At 42.2% G+C, this 21972-nt stretch overlaps 1 protein-coding gene across 1 annotated transcript in view; it reads left to right on the forward strand.

Moving 5' to 3' along the window:
* Positions 1-21972, forward strand: part of ema (C-type lectin domain containing ema) — a 230934-nt gene that overhangs the window by 19380 nt on the left and 189582 nt on the right. Inside the window, 3 exon segments of the mRNA XM_080281656.1 lie at positions 9139-9316; positions 11496-11648; positions 13992-14190. Of these exon segments, the coding sequence (XP_080137782.1) occupies positions 9139-9316; positions 11496-11648; positions 13992-14190 (530 nt within the window).

Genomic DNA, 21972 nt, shown 5'->3' on the forward strand with positions numbered 1-21972 from the left:
AAATCATCAAGATGTAGCAAGTGTAAGGTAAAATATGCATAATCAGATTGAAGGGGTTCATATTCCAAAAGTTAGAGCAGTGGAAATGGGACCATGTAGTACTGTACTTATGGGTTGCAGGTACTGGATATACAGTAGCTACTATATATATACTGTATATCCATCCATCATCCAATCCTACATTGCCCCATGAGGAGCGTAGGAGACCGGGGCTGGGCAGTTGGTCCCGACATTTAAGATATATACAGTACAGTATATATATATATATATATATAGTGGTAGGTGGGGGCGCTCACAATCCACTCACACGATGTAGTGCTGCTGTCAGGTGTCTGCCCTTTCCTCTCCTACACCCTTCTTTCCTTCCATACTCTTCTCTTTTCCTTTCCTTCATTCTTTCCTTGTCCTTCTGCCTACGGGTAACTTTACACTTCCTCTTCAGTCTTTCTTTCCTTCATTCTTTCCTCACCCTTCTGCCTGTAGGTAACTCTACACTGAGTGACAAGCCAAATGATGTCCTGTACACCAGGAAACTATTTACTATGCTGGATGGTAACCATATGACCAAAATTTGGCACCTGGTGGTTTAATGGGTGATTATTGCCCTCCAGTCGGATTGAGCCGGTGAAGGTTTATATCCAAGGGGTGGTTGGGGCTGATTGCTCATGTAATGCCACTCAGGGATGAGTGAGGCTAGTCACTCTCATCTTAAATGTCGGGACCAACTGCCTAGCCCTGGGCTCTTACGCTCCTCATGGAGCAATGTAGGATTGGATGATGGATGGATGGACGTATATATCCACTCACTCAATGTAGTGCTGCTCTTGGGTGTCTGCCCTGTCCTCTCCTCCATCCTTCTTTCCTTCCATCTTCTTCTATCTTTCTTTCCGTCATTCTTTCCTCGTCCTTCTGCCTACGGGTGACTTTACACTCCTTTTTCTGTCTTCCATTCCTTCATTCTTTCCTCTTTCTTCTGCCTATGGGTGACTCTACACTGCTTGATAAGCCAAATGGTTTCCTGTACACCAGGAAACTAATTACTATGCTGGGTGGTAACCATATAACCAAATTTGGCACCTGGTGGATTAGTGGGTAATTATTGTGCTTCAATCGGATTGAGCCGGTGAAGGTTTATATCCAAGGGATGGTTGGGGTTTATTGCTCATGTAATGCCACTCAGGGATGAGTGAGGTTGGTCACTCTCATCTTAAATGTCAGGACCAACTCTCTAGTCCCGGGCTCCTACGCTCCTCATGGGGCAACGTAGGTTTGGATGATGGATGGATGGATGGATATATATATATATATATATATATATATATACACAGTAGAACCTCTCTCATTCAGACTATATGGGGGGAAGGGTTGTCCGAATTAGCAGATTGTCCGGACCATCAGGGTAATCTCCAGTTCATACCAAAAACTATCTACGTATGGAATGTTTGTTAATTATTAACATATGTGGCATATGTCAACCCTACGTAACTGCAAAAGATGAAAGGATACTAAAATAACCAAAGTAATCATGTACGATAGTTTTGTATTGCATAATTTACAGGTAAGGCCATGACAAGAAACTAGTCTACATTTTAAATTGTAGTAAGTGACTAAGGCCCGTGTAGGCAAAAAAATTAATTAATTAATTAACTAATATTTGGAATAAAAATAAAACTTATGTAAGCAAAAAATACATTGTCATCTTTGGCATTCTGGTAACGCCCATATGGGCAAGAAGCTAATGTTTGATGTACAAGTAAAGCACATTTAAGTACAAAAAATAACCTACAGTAATCACTAAACACTGCAGAATATTCTGACCCATTTTTGTGTAAGCAAACTCTTCCTTTTAACACCTTTATTCATTGCAGAAGCTACACTTGCATTAAGGGGCATGGTAAGGAGGATTAACTTTTGAAATACAGCATAAAAATATAAATGGTTGGTGAACTAGTTGATGGAACAAATGCTAGTGTGTGTTTAAACAGGCGCCTATGTTGCGACCTAGCATGATCCAAGACTAAACGTATGATGATTGCTTTCCGCACCGATACTGAAAATGACTTTAGAATTACTTTCAACATATTTTTGGAGCTTATTATTTTTTAATTTTGTCCGAATTAACAGAAATCCGGATCAAAGGGGTCCAGACCAAAGAGGTTCTATTAAATATATATATATATATATATACTGTATATATTTGCTTCGGGTTTCATTCACTCAGGACTTATCATGGAAAGATCATATTACATCTCTTGTAAAATCTGCATCTAGGAGATTAGGTGTGCTAAGCCGACTCTGTACCTTCTTTACCCCTGCACAGTTGTTGACTTTATACACGGGTTTTTATTCACCCCTTGTGTAGAGTACAACTCTCATGTGTGGGGAGGCTCCCCACATACAGCTCTTCTCAATAGGGTGGAGTCAAACGCCTTTGGTCTCATTAACTCTCCTCCGCTTACTGGCTTCCTTCAACCTCTGCCTCTTTGCAGCACTGTTGCATCTTTATCTTTTTTCTATTGCTAATTCAATGGTCACTGGTCCTCTGAACTGTCTGCTTGCATCCCTCCACCTCTACGATGGGCACGTAGCACTAGGCTGACCACAAACTCTCATACCTTTTCTGTCCATCTCTCTAATGCAACAGTTAACTGTTACTCCCAGTCCTTCATTTATGCAACAGGTCAGCTTTGGAACTGTCTCCCTCTGTCTGTATTTCCTGCTTCATATGATCTCCAGTCTTTGAAATGCAGTGTGTCCAGGCATCTCAAAATGATTGGATCTTGAATTTGGCTTTCTTTTGTATTGTTTTTGTTTTTTTCTTGGAAGGAACAGTTTATGGGCTCCTGGCCTTTAGTTCCTTCTTCCTTGCATAAAAAAAAGTATATGTACATACAGTATATATATATACATATATATATATATATATATATGGTACTTGAAGCCCTCTCACGTGACTCCCGTGGGAGATGGTGTATGCTGATGATTTGGTGTTGATTGCAGAGAACGAAAAGGAGGCTGAGGAATGGTTTAGGAAGTGGAGAGATGGTATGAGGCACAAGGGCTTAAGGGTAAATGCAGATAAAACAAATGTGATGATATCTAAGGTTGGTGGCAGTACTGTCAAAGACGAGGGAGAGTGGCCATGTGCAGTTTGCCACAAGGGTGTGGGAAGTAATTCCTTCTTGTGCAGTGTTTGTGATAAATGGGTGCACAAGAGATGTAGTGGTATCAGAGGCAGACTGCGAGATAATGCTGATTTTATTTGTATGGTGTGTCGGGGAGAGCTGGAGGAGATTGTCAGGCGTGAAAGGATTGTACTTGCTGATGAATCTCTTGAGTGTGTGGAAGAGTTTTGTTATTTGGGAGACATGTTGTGTGCTGGAGGTGGGGCTGGAGCTAGCTCTGTGGCTAGGGTGAGAAGTGGTTGGAAGAAGTTCAGGGAGCTCTTGCCTCTCCTGACATTGAGAGGACTCTCCCTATGTGCTAAAGGGTCTTTGTATGCAGCATGTGTTGGGAGTGTAATGCTGTATGGTAGTGAGACCTGGGCAGTAAAGGAGGAGGATATTCGCCGGCTCAGACATGCAGAAATGACAATGATAGGTGGATGTGTAGTGCGTCCCTACGTGCAAGGCCGTGGGGGGGGCTGGGTTTACGATGGAAGAGTTGAGAGGTAGGATGGGACTGGAGTGGATTGTTGTTGTGATGAGGAGAGGTAGATTGAGGTGGTTTGGACATGTGGAGAGGATGGGGGATGATAATTGGGTGAGGAAGGTGAGATGTGTTAATATTGGGGATGGGGTTATGAGGAGTAGACCGAGAAAGACATGGGACGAGGTCATTGTGACCTCAGGGTTAAGGGACTGAACAGGGAGGCTGCAATGGATCGTGCAGCATGGAGAGCCACCATTAGGTGACCAAGGCTGATGCATGCAAGCATGTTGGAGCCTTTAAAAACGAAAACGGATGAAAACGATATAAATACATAGATATATATATACACGGAGCCTCTGTGGTACAGTGGTAGAGTGTGCGTTTCGCACGCTGGTGAGCAGGGGTTCGCCTCCCGCCAGAGTTGTAAAAACTTTGGGAAGCGTTCACCAAACCACTTGCCACTTTGGCGGACACAAGGGGTGCTGTGGTTGAACCAGTGTCGCATACTAGTATGCTTGCACCCAGTCGGTTTAAGGCGGGCCGATTACACTTGGTTCACAGACTACACACACATCCAAAGCCACTACAACACTACAATCACACTCACAAGCTCTTCTCACCCTACATACAGTCTCTACCAGTATGCCTAAGCCACTAGGTAGAGATGCATTGGCTGTATCGTCCCTGCTTCGGGAGGGATAGGCTGGTTCTGCAGTGGACCTCAACGGCTGATGATGATGATGATGATGATATATATACACACAGTGGGGCACCAACTTTCACCCCTAATTGGGACTGAAGATAATGCACGAAAGTTGAAATCGCGAAAGTTGGGGCATTGTCCTTATGGCAAAAATGCTAATTGGTTCCTGGCTATCCTAAAGTAACACCAGATTTTCATTTTCACTTGCAATACAGTGCAGTACAGTACATCAAATCAATGTTGTACATAGCATTGTGAGATGCAAACAATAAATACACATTATATTAAGAAACATACCACAGAGACCAGGTTGAGGTGTTAAATGGATGCTGGGGGTAAGTATCCAAGGCACGTGGCGGTGTTATTGGATCCTGCCACCCACCTTGACGTCACCTCTCGCTGCCTTACTGCCAGCTGCCGCACTACCACCCTCCCTCTCTCTCTCTGCCTCCTCAGATGCCACTTGACGCAACACTTCCACTTTGTGCTGAATTTCCTCTTGTGGTAGGTGCTCTTGAACGAGTCCAGTGTAATCTTCATCCAGATACTCTCTTTTTGCCTTAGCTTTTCCTCCCAATTTTGAAGGTCCCAAGCACTTTTTATTACCACCACTACCTCCTGGCCCCCCCCCCCCACACCACAAGGCCCTTTCCCCACACCACCAGGTATAGTAGAGGCCATTGAACCGTGAGAATCCAACGCAATGGAGCCAGCGGTGTTTGCACAATGGCGGGAGTGGGTAGACTGAGTGTTGACATGATGTCATTCAGGATGGCGACGGGCTGCAGGCAGTCGGCACGGATAATCCAAAGTTCAAAATATTGCCCAAAACCCCAAATTTGTGCATGAAACTCAATTTTTTTCACACGGAAGTGGAAGTTCGGAAATATTTGGTCTGTGCCGCGAAAGTTGCATTCGCGAAACCTGTTGTCACGAAAGTCAATGCCCCACTGTATGTATATACAGTTTATATATAGTTGTGGTAGGTGGGGGTGCTCACCATCCACTCACATTGATGTAGTGCTGCTCTCAGGTGTCTGCCCTTTCCAGTCCTCCATCCTTCTTCCCTTCCATCCTCATCTGTCTTTCTTTCCTTTATTCTTTCCTTGTCCTTCTGCCTACAGGTGACTTTACACTCCCTTTTCTGACTTTCTTTCCTTCGTTCTTTCTTCTTCATTCTGTCTGTGGGTGACTACACTGAGTGACAAGCCAAATGGTTTCCTGTACACAAGGAAACCATTCACTACGCTGGGTGGTAACCACATAACGAAATTTTGGCGCCTGGTGGTTTACTGGGTAAATAAGGTGCTCCAATCAGATTGAGCTGGTGAAGGTTTAGATCCAAGGGATGGTTGGGGTTTATTGCTTACATAATGCCACTCAGTGATGAGTGAGGCTGGTCACTCTCATCTTAAATGTCGGGACCAGCCGTCTAGCGCGGGGCTTCTACGCTTCCCATGGGGCAATGTAGGATTGGATGATGAGTGAATGAATGAATGAAATTATGTATTGCATGATAGGTTATATGACAGTTCCATGGTCAAACACGAAATATTCTATTTTGTGTCGCCTGGTTCTCCACACTGTTTTGTACCTCGTTTGATGGGTGAGAATCTGTACCCCAAATGAAGTGTTCATTCGACCTATGACAAAAACACATTAATCTAAAAGCAGTTTATAAATCAACCTAAACACAAAATTTAAGTCTAAAATATCATCAAATTGTTTTTAAAAAATCAAAACCCATCGCAAAACTGGGGGCAGGCCTACGATAGGCTGGGTAGGGTGGTAGTTTTACCTCCATCACTCCAGGGTATCGCATCTAGGGGTATCGTAAATTGAGGTTTGCTTGTATATATACCGGTACTGTATATATATACTGTATATATATATACAGGCATATCCCAGTTTAACGATGCAATCGGTTAAGTAAAAACCTATCTCTAGGCAGGGTATCGTATCAGGGTAGATTTGACATGTAAAATATAGGGATGCGTTTTTGAACCTTGGGTTCCCTCCCCCAACCAAGGCCTAAATCTACCCAAATGAGTCAAAAAAAAAAAAAAAAGTTTAATGCCAGTCTAAATGGCCTATTTATCTATCTATTGCCAGATAGGGTGGCCACAAACAAGTCGCCTCCACGTCGCCCTGTCCCCCGCCTTTTCACTGCCCTGCTCCCAACTCACACCCTCCTCTCTCATATACCACACCACTCCATCCCTCCATCTCATCCTCAGGCTTGTCCTCCCCCTTCCCCCCTCCACCTCCCCCCCTCCACCTCACTCACATACACTCTTCTCATTAGTCTCTCGCTCTCCATGCTTTCCACGTGGCCAAACCACCTCAGTGTATTTCTCCTAATTCTTTCTATCACATCCACATCCACACCACAGTGCTCCTTCACTTCCTCCTTTGTCAGTCTCTTTCTCAGTGTAACTCCTCATGCTCCTTACAGGTAACTCATTTCCACTGCTTTCTCTCTTGACTTGCATCCTTCCAACGAGGTCCAAGTTTCTCTTCCATACATTAGGGTCGGTATCACAATTCTGTCGTACAGCAACTTTATGCTAACTTCCCTGTTTCTTAGCACTCTTTCAAAGAACCGGCAACCTTCCTTCCCTGTTGTACCATTTCAAGCACATCATCCTCTAAACTTCCATCTCTACTCATCACACTACCCAAGTACTGTACTTAAATGCACTCACATTTTCCATTTCTTCCTCATCCAGTCTCACTGTACATTCAGTGGCTTCATTTTTGTCAAAGACCATAACTTTACCTTACATCCCTTTTCAATCCAACAGTTAGACAGAAAAATTCACGTAGTTCTCTATCCACACGCATTGCAGCCATAGCCCCCTTATGCATACTATTCATGACATTCAACAACTTCCCATTTATTCCCTATAGTCTTAACACTTTCCAGATTCCTTTTCTATCCACCCTGTCATATGCTTTCTCCAAATCCACGAAGGTCACATACAACTTCTTTGCCATCTCTAGCAACTTTTCTTTTAAATGCCTAAGAATGAATATATGAACTACACAACCTCTTCCCTTCCTAAAACTTCCCTGTTTTCTCCAACTAATTCCTCTGTTATTTCCCCATTTTCAATAAGTATCCTACCATATACTTTTCTTATTACACCAAGAGGACAAATGCCTCTATGATTACCACACACTTCTTTTTCCAATTTGCCTTTGTACAGGGGAATAGTTACACCTTACTTCCAGTCCTCTGGGACTCTACCTTCCTCCAAGGCCAGTCTGCACATCTTTCATATCCATTCTGTTACTATCTCTCCCCCATGCATCAGCAGTTCACCACACACTCCATCAATGCCTAGGGCTTCCCCTACTTTGACTTTCTCCATTACTTCCATCCTACTGATTTCTTCCTCTCCTGTCACCTCTCTCCATCTCCCAGCTATTCCCCAGTCACTTATGCTCACATTACTTTCATTTTCTATTTTCAACAATTCCTTGAATTCTTTTTTCCATCAGCTCACTTTTTCACCGTTCTCCACTAGCAATCTACCATTTTTATCATTCACTCCCTGACTAACGTCTTTATCACCCTGTCTAACTTTCCAAAACATTTTCTTACATTCCCTCCACATTATGTCACGGGGTTTTTATAATATCACTGTGTTTTTTGAAATATAAATGGTTAAATATTATTTAAATTGATATTAATATTCAATAATATTGAAGAGCAGAGACAATGATTGTCTTGCTACATCAAGCAACGATTACTTTACGCTGACTTGCTAAGATTCTCAAGAACTAGAATTTATAAACTTTCTCAACAGTACACAGCAGAGACTAATTACTCACAATTGCTGAATTACTGTACTGTTAGCCTCTGGAGAAAGTTACATCACCCCTGACAATAAATAACTAATACTAATAATAATAACATCAGGTTCTTGCTGATGCATTAACTCCTGACACAACGGATTTTAAGTTAATACAACAAGACTGGTCTAAGTACCAGTTATGAAAGCAAAAGTTTATGCAAGCTAGGAGCTATATGGAAAATAAGCTTAATTATGGAGAAATGAAACAAGAGTTTACTTACATTAAGCTCAAGAAAGGAACTGTTAAATTTATTAATCACAAAAAATAAATTTAACGTTACATTTCAAATCAATGAGACGCACTCACTCACTCTCACAAAAGCTAAATACTTACGCCTAGGAAAAACACCTTAACTAAACTCTTAAAACTAGGAAATACACAAAAGAAATACCAGTCGATGAATGCTATGTATCACCCGGGGTGGGAGGACTGGATTAACTGTCTCAGTGGAGCTTGGGTGCTAGCGACCTCTCACACTTCTTGGAGCACAGGACCTTCCTCCGTCACAACAAACACTCGACTGCATTCAAATAATGTACAGGCAGGACGCACAAGCTACCAGAAGGCGTGGCTAACGGTTTAGGCAAGCAGAGGTGAACAATAAAGAAACAATAGTATCGCTCAGTAGCGCACTTAGTGACATGCATCAAATCGGTCACCCCTGAAAACGGTGACGAATGATTTGAAAAGTATACCCCGAAATGGAGAGAGAAACGGTTAACTGAGCGATACACAGTGAGTTTTCCACTAATAGTTCGTGGCTTCTCACAAAAAGGAAATGTCGCGAATTGATTCGTGACACATTACACTCAAATTCTTTACTTATTCCTCGTCCACGCTCTTCTTACAAAAATACATTGCTGGATTGAAGGAGTTAAAAATCAGTTATCAGTAGTTGTATTTACATCTGCACCCATCTCCAGTCACAGCAGCAGAGGGCGGCTAGCAGACCTTGTAGCGGAACACCTAGATCACCTTCACTACCTCAATGACATCCTACGCCTCAACATCACCACCCTCAACGCAGTGCTGGCTGACCATCTCCTCAACCGCCTTCTTGTGCCTCTACTTGTCTACTCCCTCAATCCTCGCCAGGACAAGGTACACAGCATATGGATGAAAGTAAGGGAAACTGTAGATAGAGTACATGTTAGGTGTAGGTTAGTGTACAGAATATTTAATACAGTGTGCCCCCATATCTTGGAGTTCATGATCAAGTAATTTTACCTCTACACATAACTTCTGATTAGTATTGATAACTACAGTAAAATAAATTCTTGACTCTGAGCTTGCTTCACAGATAACACGAGTGAATATACCTAACTTTGAAATTCTGTTCAGAAATCCAAATATGACTCCCCCTCCCGTTTTTTTTTTTTTTTTTTTTTTTTTTTTTTTTTTTTAAACTCCTGTTGCATAGAAATGTCTTGTCACCATTGTCTTATTCTCTAAGGTTATCCCATGAAACATTGCAAACAGTAATAAATTGATCTGCTCTGATAGTCCTTGTAAGACAGCCATGTTATTAGACAGTCATGTTATTATCAATATGATGGTGATGATGTGAATGAATATGAGGGGAAGTGTTTGCTGAGTGATTAGAGAAGTTGCCTGTTGACTGAAACAGATGTGAGTTCAGTCCCAGGCTGGAGCAGGGAACATTTTGATGATTTGAATTCACGGAAATAGACCACTGATGTACAAGATCTATCCGCATGTCATAAAAAGTCCCATTAATACCATCACACCAGTTCTGAATAAGACAGGCCTGGCCTTTATTCATCATAAATGGTGGGTATTACCACTGAAGTGGTGAAATATGAAGACATGACTTGTAGGAAGATTGCTGGACCCTAGAAAAGGGACTAGTCAGTGCCTGGAGTCACGACTGCCGATGGATATGGTAAGAGGAAGTGTGTGAGTAAGGTATTTTTAACACAGGAAGTGGAAAATAATAGAAGATGATGGATGATGTATGTATGGAGATGCACATAACAATGATTCTACCTGTTCTTTGACTTGTAAACTGAGACATATGCATTGCCTCCTGTGCCTCTGGTCTTCATGAAAGTTGATTTTTGGCCACATTGTCCCAAAATGTCTGTGATGAAGCATATGTGTAGCAGTTTTCAAGTTAATGTATGCCATAGTTTAGATACAACAGTGTCCCGAAGTTACAAATTTTTAAGAAAAAAAAAAAAGGTATGGGATGAATTAGGCCATGCTGATAGCGTAAATTATCAGGTCAATAACTGCATGAGTTTAGCTGTAGCAGGCCATCATTCAACCCTGTATTGTCCCATCAAGAACATAAAGAGTCCAGGGCTAGGCTGGCGAGTCAGACATTCAAGACAAGAATGGTTTGCTGCTTGTCCCCTAGCAAGATTATGTGAGCAACAAAACCGTCACCCCTCAGAATTACACCCATATGGACCACATCTAGTTTGAATGCCTGACATCAGTAGACCACCAGATATCCAAAAATTGCATAAAGACAATAGAGCTAATGCACTATATCAGTACACAATTGGAAGGTCCACCTTGATCTCCCTGTGTACGTCAGAGAATCTTTATGTAAAGGAGAGTGGACTCTTAAAAAGCACCAAAGTGTTGTTAAAGTCAGTTTTTAAATTTACTCCCAAGATGAAAGTTGCAGTCCTCCTGAGAACAGCTCATGAACAGGTTGTCCTGTTCAGTTAACAAAATAGCCTCTATCCCACAGGTATTACAAAGCATATTGTATTTTTGTGGAGCTTTTGTGGTCAAGGAGGTGATGCTGGGACTTGGACAACTTGAGAAAGTGTCTCATTTTCCTGGCCACTCTGTTCATGGTTGTCCTGTTTTTGTGCTTCCAAATCTTCTCTCCAGATCTTATTACTCTGTGACAATAATGATAGCAATGATAATTAATCATGTTCTTTCCCTGTGTGTTCTGTATGTCATACCAGGTGACGAAAAGGGGCAGACAGTGGGGTGGTTGAAAGGTGGAAACTCCTCTCTTTGTTTCTGTAACAATATGGCTCCTCTTGTGCCATGTATTTGTTGATGCAAGCAGCCTTATTCCTCAGATGACACATATCAGGGTGGGGATGAGAGTGGAGTGTTGTTTGTAGCTTTCTGTCACGTGATTTATAACCCAAAAGAAATTTAAGAGCTTTTCTGTTATCACCACACCTCATGTGAATACTGTTTATAATATTCAGTTAGGATGATGATATTGCATTGTTCCTTGAATTTGAAACTCTTTCTATATTCAGCCTCAGCAAATGTCTCTCCCCAGGACGAGCGTCCAAGGATCAGTAGTGTTGTGTCCCTTTTCCTTCTGGCTCAAGTGTTCCTGATTGTGTCACATGGGCCTCTCGTCAGGGCCTTGGCTAAAATTATATTCCATCATGACAACTCAATCTTCTCAGATGACACTGTTGTGCTTCAGGTGAGTTAGTTCACCGGTCTTAATATTAAAACATAGATTAGCAAAGTTAGTGTTCATTGATCACCGTGGCATTGCAGTTTTATTTGTTCAGAAATTTGTTTATCAGCTCTTGAAATTTGTGTCTAGGTTATTAAACTACAGATGTAATTAACTACAAGTCTCCCATAGTTTAGGAAGGTGGGTGCTTTAACCTGCCCTGTGCCAACAGCGTACATGTGTGTCAGTCCCTATATATGCGGGCACTGCCATTGACATACATGTACGTTGGCAGTTTGTTATGCTGTATTTGCCAAAATTCAAATTAGGCGCCCAAAAATTGGCTGGGATATTCCCGTGCCTCTCTAGGCCTTCCTATATTATTTATATACCCGACAAGAGTGTTTTTGGCTTGAATAGCATAGTTACTGATGAAGAAAATGAAGATCTCCTACCACAACTATGTGGGTGTCAGAGGCTGCCAATGAAGTCTATGGGCATTACTCCTAAGCATTCAGCCACCTGGCCATAGAGAATCGACCTCAAAATTGGCCTAAATGGCTTCTGTGAGTTCTTTTATGGATGTTCTCCATGTTTTCTCATCATTTCTAACCTATCTAGAAAAAAAAGAAAAAGGTCAAAAATTGGCTGGCACCACAGCTCCATGAGGCTCCAAAGTCTGTTGGCACTCAGCAGGTTAAGCCATACATCCACCTGAATCCACCTGCCCTTACTACTCCAAACCTTTGAGGTTCTATACATGCTTCTCTCCCTCTCTTACATCTTCCAGTTTGGCTTTAGCCCATAGTTTCACATTTTTTGTTTTATCCGTCCCTTTAGATTTTGGTCTTGCTTCTCATGTTTTTCCCTCCGCTAGGTATGTACTTCTGTAAGAGAGTGCAATTTTTTTTTTTTTTCCTCTGTTTACTTTTTGAGCTGTATGAAGCTTTGCTGTACTTTTTTAGGTACACCCATGGAAAGTTCTGCATTATACACTTGCCCACCACTTCGAAATAGTAAATGTGAGACCAACAATTTATCTGGTAACTGTGTGAGAAGGATGGGGATGGAAGAGGGAGGGGTAGGAACTATCACCTCCCCCAGCCTTCCTCCTCCCTTAACCTCTCCTCTCCCACATAGTGGTACCAGACATTTGAATGTCTGGCTACTGCTTCACTAGTGGTTGTCTCACGCATTAATGTCTGAACTGGCTGGCAGGTGTATAAGGCGAAACTTTCCTTGGCTGTACATGCTTCACCAATCATCCTTGTATTCTTTCTGCAGCCCTTCTTTGATGAATAGTTATCAAGATATGTCTGTGAAAGCATAGACATGATGAATAAGCAGTTCATAGTGGGTTGAACGTCTCTTAGATTTTAAAGAATGATGAAGAAGCAGTTCATACTTGGTTGAACATATCTTGGATTTAAAGAATGATAAATAAGCAGATCATATTGAGTTGAATGTCGGTTTGGTGTTGAAGAATGATAAATATGCAGTGCCATATTGGGTTGAACATCTTTTAGGTTTTAAAGATGGATTTCCTAAAGAATATCATGGAAATCTCAGTTTCAGTCAAGATGGTTCTTGTTTTCCTTTGGTACTGTTTACCTTGTATAGTCATCTTAATTTTTATGGTGATGTAAAATTTTTTCATCATGAAACTGAGTTAGATGATACTGTGCCGTAAAAAATTAACTTAGAAGTAAAGGTTGCTAGTGTCACCATATGGGCAGCATTTTATAAGCTCAGCTTTAAGATATGCTGTGTAACAGCAAGCCTATCTATACTAGACTACACAATACAAAAAGGCATCAGATAGAGGCTAGATTTGGATGCCATATGTTATTTCATTTTTATTGTACCAGTATGTTGTTTAATGTGGAGTTATATTATTTATAAAAAATTAATGATGATGATGATGGTGATGATATATAATTTATAATATAGCTATTCAGATAATTGAGTGACATTGGATTAGAGTACGATAAATGTTTATACAGAAATTGTGTAATGAGTATTTTGAAGTAAACTTTCTTACTTATGTAACTGGTAACTGTGGCCCTGTGTCTGTGCTGCATTTACTTACATGGTCGTGGTCATTATCAGTTCCCCCTCCTCTTCCTGGTCCTAGGGTGGTTGGACTGAGGGTGTTAAGATATTTGTTTACCATACATTATAAATCTCTTGGTGAGCTATGAGTTCCTGCTGATAGGATGCTATTGTATTTCAGGGTCATTATCAGTTCCCCCCCCCCTCTTCCTGGTCCTAGGGTGGTTTGACTGAAGGTGTTAAGATATTTACCATACATTATAAATCTCTTGGTGAGCTATGAGTTCCTGCTGATAGGATGCTATTGTATTTCAGGGTCAACGTCTAGTACGTCGAGGGTTTGTTGCACCTGAGGAACCCCTTGAAAAATCATTACAGGCACACACTTCCACTGGGTCAGGTAGCAGCACCCCTTGCACCCCACCTCGCCAATCAAGTGGGGACAAAGACAGTGAAATGATGATTAAGGAAGGGGATTTAGATGTAGATGGAGAAGATCAGGTTTTACATGGAGGTGAGTTGAAGGTTTCACTGTCATAAAGTATGATATACTGTAGACTGCATAATTTTTCATGAAGGTATGATAAACCATGTATGGTGAAATGAAAAAAAATGTAAGACTCTAGGGAGACCCACTTGTTGTGGTGGAATGAAAAACACTACCGCACACGCGTCCTGAGATCATCACACAAAACACAGAATGTGGATGGTTTTTGCCTCTTGTGGTTTTAAAATTTTACAGGCATAAATAGTGTGTATGTAAGTACAGTAATCCCTCCACTATCCGAAGTAGTAGAGCCAAGGGCATGTCCGGAAAGTGGTTCTGGCTGGATAGTGGGCACCAGCCTCCTGGACTGGTACTTATGGACCCTAACCATCCTAACTTTGAAAGCCACCTAAATAACTCCCTACCGGACATGCATAGCACCTATTTAAACCTATTTAAGACCCTATTCACACCAATAATGGACATAAAGCATGAAATAAATGAAAAGGAACCAAAGAATGAGGAATTAGAAGTGACTGTACCTCAGCCAGGGTACTCACATCACGTTTGTGGCTGCCTTTCTAAGGTTTTGGCAGTGGTGAAAATGCTCTTGAAGCACGTACAGTAATCCAGTGTTGTGCTGCACTTAATTCTTTGCACTGTGAGTTATAATTGTTTAACACTGCACATTGTTTTTTTTTTTTTTTTTTTTTAATAAATGCGAGGAAGAGGGAACCAAAGGCCATGAGCCCGCAGTAACAGTTCCCTCCAAGAGAAAAACAAAATACAATAGAGAGCCAAATTCAAGATCCGATCATTTTAAGATGCCTGGACACACTGCGTTTGAAAGACTGGAGATCATAGGCAGCAGGAAATACAGACAGAGGGAGACAGTTCCAGAGTTGACCTGTTGCATAATTGAAAGACTGGGAGTAACGGTCAACTCTTGCATTAGAGAGTTGGACAGAAAAGGGATGAGAGTTTGCTGCCAGACGGGTGCTACGCTCCCGTCGAAGAGGTGGAGGAATGCAAGCAGACAGTTCAGAGGAGCAGTGACCATTGAAGTAGCGATAGAAAAGAGATAAAGATGCAACAGTGCGCCGAAGAGACAGAGGTTGAAGGGAGTCAGTAAGAGGAGGAGAGTTAATGAGATGAAAAGCCTTTGACTCCACCCTATTGAGAAGAGCTGTATGTGGGGAGTCTCCCCACACATGAGAGTTGTACTCCTCACAGGTGCGGATAAAACCCCTGTTTAGAGTCAATAATTGTGCAGGGGTAAAGAAGGAACAGAGTCGGCTTAGCACACCCAGTTTCTTGGAAGCAGATTTTACAAGAGATGTAATATGATCTTTCCAGGATAAGTCCCGAGTAAATGAAACCCCAAGCATGTTCAAGGATGTTGCAGGACTAAGCTGAATATTATTAAACATTTGTGGGTATACCTGTGGAAGATTCTGTCGGGTTGATAGGTGTAAGAACTGAGTCTTAGATGCATTAAAAACAACCATATTATTTTTACCCCAGTCAGAGATACGAGCCAAGTCAGACATTAGGTGTGCCATAGCCTCATCCCTTGTTTGTTGAAGTAACTGTTGAGATGGGCGTTGCGGGAACCGAATGGAAAGGTGAAGAGTGGAGTCATCAGCGTATGAGTGGATAGGGTTAGATGTACAGCTTAGAAGATCATTGATGAATAAAAGGAAGAGAGTTGGTGATAAGACAGAGCCCTGAGGAACACCACTGTTGATAGATCTAGGAGAAGAATGATGGCCGTCTACAACAGCGGCTATAGAACGACCAGAAAGGAAGCTAGCGATGAAGGCACAGATAGAAGGATAGAAACCGTAGGAGGGCAGTTTGGAAATTAAGGATTTATGCCAGACTCGATCGAAAGCCTTTGAGATGTCAAGTGCAATGGCAAAGCTTTCGCCAAAGTCCCGAAAGGAGGATGACCAGGAGTCTGAAAGGTAGATGAGAAGATCGTCAGTGGAGCGTCCCTGACGGAACCCGTACTGACGATCAGAAAGGAGGTTGTGATAGGAAAGATGCCTTAAAATTTTTCTATTAAGAATTGACTCGAAAACTTTTGAAATACAGGACGTTAAAGCAATTGGACGATAGTTGGAGGGTTGGGAGTGGTCACCCTTCTTTGGGAATGGCTGAATGAGAGCAAACTTCCAGCAAGAAGGAAAGGTACAAGTTGACAGACAAAGGCGAAAGAGTTTGCCTAGGCAGGGTGTAAGCACAGAAGCACAGTTCTTGAGAACAACAGGAGGGACCCCATCAGACCCATATGCCTTGTTAGTACTGAGGCCAGTGATGGCAGAAATTACATCAGCTGAAGAAATTTTAATGTCAGCCATGAGGAAGTCAGAGGGGGGAAGTGATGGAGGAACAGCACCGGAATCATCTAAGGTGGAATTGGAGGAGAAAGTCTGTGCGAAGAGATCTGCTTTATCAGTAGAAGAAATAGCTACAGAACCATCAGAGTAGAAAAGAGGAGGGAAGGATGATGAGGTAAAGTTGTTAGAAAGGTTTTTGGCAAGGTGCCAGAAGGAGCGGGAAGAATTCGAGTTGGAGAGTTGAGAGCATTGAGTATGGATGACATTACAGTATTTTTAGCAGAGCGAAGAACAGACTTAGCACGATTCCGGGCAGAAACGTAAAGGTGATGTGATTCAGGGGTGGGTTGGCTCCGGTACCTTTTGTAGGCCCTGTCCTTGTTGCGGACAGCATTAGAACAAGCGTGATTAAACCAAGGCTTTCTTGCTTTAGTCAGAGGATATGAGAAAGGAATGTATGCTTCCATGCCCGAGAGAAGAACCTCCGTAATGCGCAAGGCACACTCAGATGGCTCACGGCCATGGAAGCAATAATCATTCCAGGGAAAATCAAAGAAGTACTGCCTGAGGGCCTCCCAGTCCGTGGCTCCAAAATGCCACAGACGACGTTTCCCTGGAGGGTCCACAGGCCGTACCGGAGTGATAAGACAGGTTAAGGTGATAAGGGTGTGATCGGAGGAGCCCAACGGAGAGAAAAGATTAACAGAGTAAGCAGAAGGATTAGTTGTGAGGAAGAGGTCAAATATGTTGGCGCTGTCTCCAAGGCGGTCAGGGATACGGGTAGGGTGCTGTACAAGTTGCTCTAGGTCATTAAGGATAGAAAAGATGTAGGCTTGTTCACCAGGTGGATCCGTGAAAGGAGAGGAGAGCCAAAGGTGGTGGTGAACATTGAAATCTCCTAGAATGGAGATTTCAGAGAAAGGAGAAATGGATAGAATGTGTTCCATCGTAGAAGTAAGATAGTCGAAGAATTTTTGATAGTAGAATTAGGGGATAAGTAAACAGCACAGTTATATTTAGTCAGAGAATGACAGGAAAGCCGAAGCCAGAGTGTAGAGAATTCAAAAGAATCGAGTTCAGGAACACGAGAGCAAGATAAGTCGTTGCGTATATATACACAACAGCCACCTTTGGCTTTGAAATGAGTATAGAGAAAGTAGGAGGATACAGAAAAGAGTTTGCTGTCAGTTGCCTCAGACAGCTGAGTCTCAGTTAGAAAAAGAAGGTGAGGTTTAGAGGAGGAGAGGTGGTGCTCAACAGAGCGAAAGTTAGAGGAAAGGCCGCGAATGTTGCAGAAATGAAGAAGAAGAGAATCAGACAGTGGTTCCAGGCACCTCGAATCATCACTGGGAGAGGGTTTAAACTGCCAATTTGCACTCCACAGTTGATCCTTTGCCCTCTAAGTTCAAATTTCTTAACACTGCACAACACTGTAAATTCCCATGTGGTCTAGAAGCGAGGTATTGCGGTATATGCACTGTTTATTCACAAAAAACGAGCACGTGTGGCTTCCAGGGCGATAAGCATCTATTCACAATCGAAGTTAGGGAGTAACTGTTGATGTCGGAGAAACAGAGTTGCCAGATCGCAATGGCCACATTACCAATCTCCTCAACTTTCATTACCAAATTTAACTTTTCATTACCTAATTCGTAAAGCTAGCATTTATTCTTCACTAATTATATATACAAGTGGAAATACATGTAATCACTCTCCTTATAATTAACAGCATGTTGATTATTTTCATGCTATGTAGGATAGCAGATTAATCAGAGAGAGCAAACAATCCACCATCTCCATCCTGTGTATCCTCATACATGTGAAAAATCCATTTGGTAATGCATTATTCTGATTCATTACCAAATGAATTTTTCATTACCAAATTGGCCCACATTTGGTAATGAAAAATAACAAATGGCAACCCTGACAGGGAAGGGGGGAGGGGGGAGGAAGGAAGGGATGAAGGGGCCATGGTGTAAGCAGCTGTTTGGCACCACGCGGCAATTTCAAATTACAGGTGGGAAAAAATTCGGATTTTGGGGGGATTTTTTTCTTTTTTTGGCCATTTTTCGGTTCCAATGGTCCAGGGCCACAATGTCCGGAAAGTGGGGATGTCCGGAAAGTGGGGATGTCCGGAAAGTGGGCGTCCGGAAAGTAGAGGGATTACTGTAATAGGATTTATGGGAAAAAATCAGTGGGCAGTCTGTTAATGATTTTCCTGCTTTTGTGTTACTCTTTTCCTAAATCTAGATCATTTCCATTCCATTTATTGATAAGCAATAGGGTTGGGATGATTCATCATGCAATGTTATTGCCTATTCAGCTGTCTTCTCTCCACCCACTTCAACCATTTTGGGTCGTATATACTGACTGTCATAATATTAACGGCCTGGACTACCAGCTGACCCACAGTGCCCATACAGTACAATCCCAGCTATCCGGTATCCAGACAAACGGAATACTCAGAACAACGGGAAAATTCAAGGGCTGGTAAAAATGTCAGTAAGTTATAACTGTGCGCCAATTTGAATGGACCGCCAAACCGCCGTTTGATTGTGTCACGCGAGGCTGGGGGAAGACAGACAAAGCGAGGTGAAGGCATTTCCGGCTGATGTAAATCCCTAGCAAATCCTCTTAACCACCCCTCCTCTCCCCCTCTTTCCCCTACTTGAATTCAGTCATCCTCCACACCCTCCAAAAATCACCAGTCTGCATTTTGCCACCAGACAGTAAACAAGGTCTCTTGCTATCGTGTTCCTCTGATAGACGGTAATTTGTACACTCCAAAATGCCTAAAGTGCAAACTAAACGTAAGCGTATCGTGCTTACCTTGAAACAGAAGCTGGACATATGCAACAGACTTGAAAAAGGCGAACATTATAAAACACTAATGGCTGAATATAAATGTTAATAGGAATGAAAGTTTACTTTGTTGGAAGAAAAATAAATAAATAATATGCCTGCATTTCATACGTACATCATTTACTGTATTTTATTTTCTGCAAAACAGCTGAGTGGCGGGTGAGGGGTGGAGTGATGGAGGTCACGTAGGGAAGAAGAAGAACAGTCAGAAACGTAAACAAACTCACGTGGGGGCACAGGTGTTGTGATAATTCTACAGTGCAGTCTTAACACATCATCAGTTCACTAATAAATGTTCAAGCTTTTATTTCTTTATTGTATTTTTCAATTTTTATGAGTACAGTACATATAATGAATACAGTAATTCGGTAAACAATGGACTGGTGTAATTTGCAGTACTGCAAGTTGCTAGACATTGCACATGTGCGTTATGACCATGGTGTGTGTTTACAAGGCAGTTTTTCAGGCGGAATCTCTTAGTGTAACCCCTAATGTGACTGGTGAGTACCTGAACTGTATTTACTGCTGTGATAGCCTTTGTATAGATTTGACTTGAAAATCAGAAATACGGGAAAAATCTGTAACCGGGAAGGTAAATTCCCCAAGCCACCCGGTTAACTGGGATTGTACTGTATTTGCAGAGTCTACTTCCCCTATCATGGCCTGGTATCCATCACCATTCCAGCCCATCCCAACCAGGTATCTTTACTAACCACATCCAGTCATAAATGACCGAAATTGACATCTTGAAGCCATTTCATCCATAGGGCTGATTTTTTTTTTTTTTTTTTTTTTTTTTTCCCCCCTCACATATTGATAGGCATTAGCCAAATTGATCTGTTGTTGTTGCTTAGGTCTGCCTGGCCAGGGAGACCCATTGATGGTAGGTAAGCAATTTCCCTTGTGGGATCGTCTCATAGTTGATGTAATGTCCGAGTCTTAGTGTGGGATGTGCTGAATTGATTTGTATTGCCTTAAACTGACTTTCTGGACCTGATGTGCCCTGAACACTTAAACTTTCTTAAATATTATTTAGCTGATATATTTGGGTCTATATGCTGAAATGTATTAGAACGACTAATAAGTTGACTTGAAGTAATCTGATTGGACCCCATTGGGCATTGTAGTTGTTGATCAGCTCCAGGGGTCTGTTTGTTCAGTCAGGCCCATCAACCACAAACAAGCAACTGCCTTTGCATGGGCGCCTTGTGCAGTGAACCAATGTTCCCTTCTGGTTGACAGCCCCTTGCCACTGCAAGGCATAAGGAAAAGTGTGAAGTTTGGTTTCTGGGTGGATACACCTTTGTGTGTCTCCACTTAGTTATAAGGGGCACCATAGTATGCTCCACTTCACCCCATGATCTGGTTATATGGTTACCACCCAGCATTGTAAATGGTTGCCTGGGTTACAGTTACAGGAAACCATTAGACCTGGCAGTCAGTGTAGATGCAGAGCCACATGAAGTAGAAAGTATAGTAATAAAAAGTGACTGGAAGGAAAGGAAGAAGTAGGAAGTGGAGGTTAGATACAGAAGTAGAGTGATAAGAGGCGAAGGAAGATGTAGGCAGCACAGCATCGTAAGTGGATGATGGTCACCACTGTGTACCTTTGGCAGTTGAGTATAAAGGCCCTGAATGGACCTTCTTCCTTCTGAATGGACCAGAATAAACCTAAGCTGACATGACTGCGTGGTGGATGGGGGTGCCCATTATCCACTCACTCAGTGCAGGGATGCCTTCTACACTGAGTGACAAGCCTAATGGTTTCCTGTACCCAGGAAACTATTTACTATGCTAAATGGGGTTTTTGGCTGGTTAAGTGTCCCCCAGATTCCCTTATCTAAAAATCACTTAATCATGGCAAATGTTTCAAAGAGCCTCAGAGGGCCCAATACCTGCCCAGGGCCCCAGCCAAATGGGCAAATTCGCATGGCCTTGTGGAATGTGAGAGGTGTGAATGAGGAAGCAAGAGGATGGAAGTGGTGAATGTATTCAAGAGTGTGAGAAATGCTGTGTGGCATTGTGTGAAACAAAGATGAAAGGGTGTGAAGTGGAGGAGTTGGAGGGTGTGAAATGTGTAAGATCAGACATAAATGGGCAAGGAATATGCAAGGAAGGAGTTGCTTTGTTGATGAATGAGATAAGGCAGAGTGGAATGAGAGATTACAAATGTGTCAGCTCGAGATGTATGTATGTCAAGTTCAAGTTTGAGAAGTTGAAAGTGGCTGTGATCGTAGCGTATGCACCATGTGATGACAGGAGTGAGAGAGAGAAAGACAAGTTTTGAGATGAGCTGGATGAAGCAGCAGGAGAAATGCCAAGGAGCTATAAAGTCATTATAATTGGTGATATGAATGGAAGAGTAGGCACTGGTTGTGAGGATAACATAGTAGGCTGTAATGGAATACCAGGAGAAAATGATAATGGGAAGCAACTGAAGGATATGTATCAGGAAAGGAGGTTGTGCATTTGTAACTCATATTTCAAACACAAAGATACACACAAATATACATGGTATAGAGAGAACGGGGATCGTGTTGAAAAGAGCCTGATTGATTACTTGCTCGTAGAGAGGTCGACGCAGGGAATACAGTAATCTCTGTAC

The sequence above is a fragment of the Coenobita brevimanus genome, chromosome 90, assembly GCF_032717465.1.
Source record: "Coenobita brevimanus isolate Jiangsu-jjx chromosome 90, ASM3271746v2, whole genome shotgun sequence".
Classification (NCBI taxonomy): domain Eukaryota; kingdom Metazoa; phylum Arthropoda; class Malacostraca; order Decapoda; family Coenobitidae; genus Coenobita; species Coenobita brevimanus.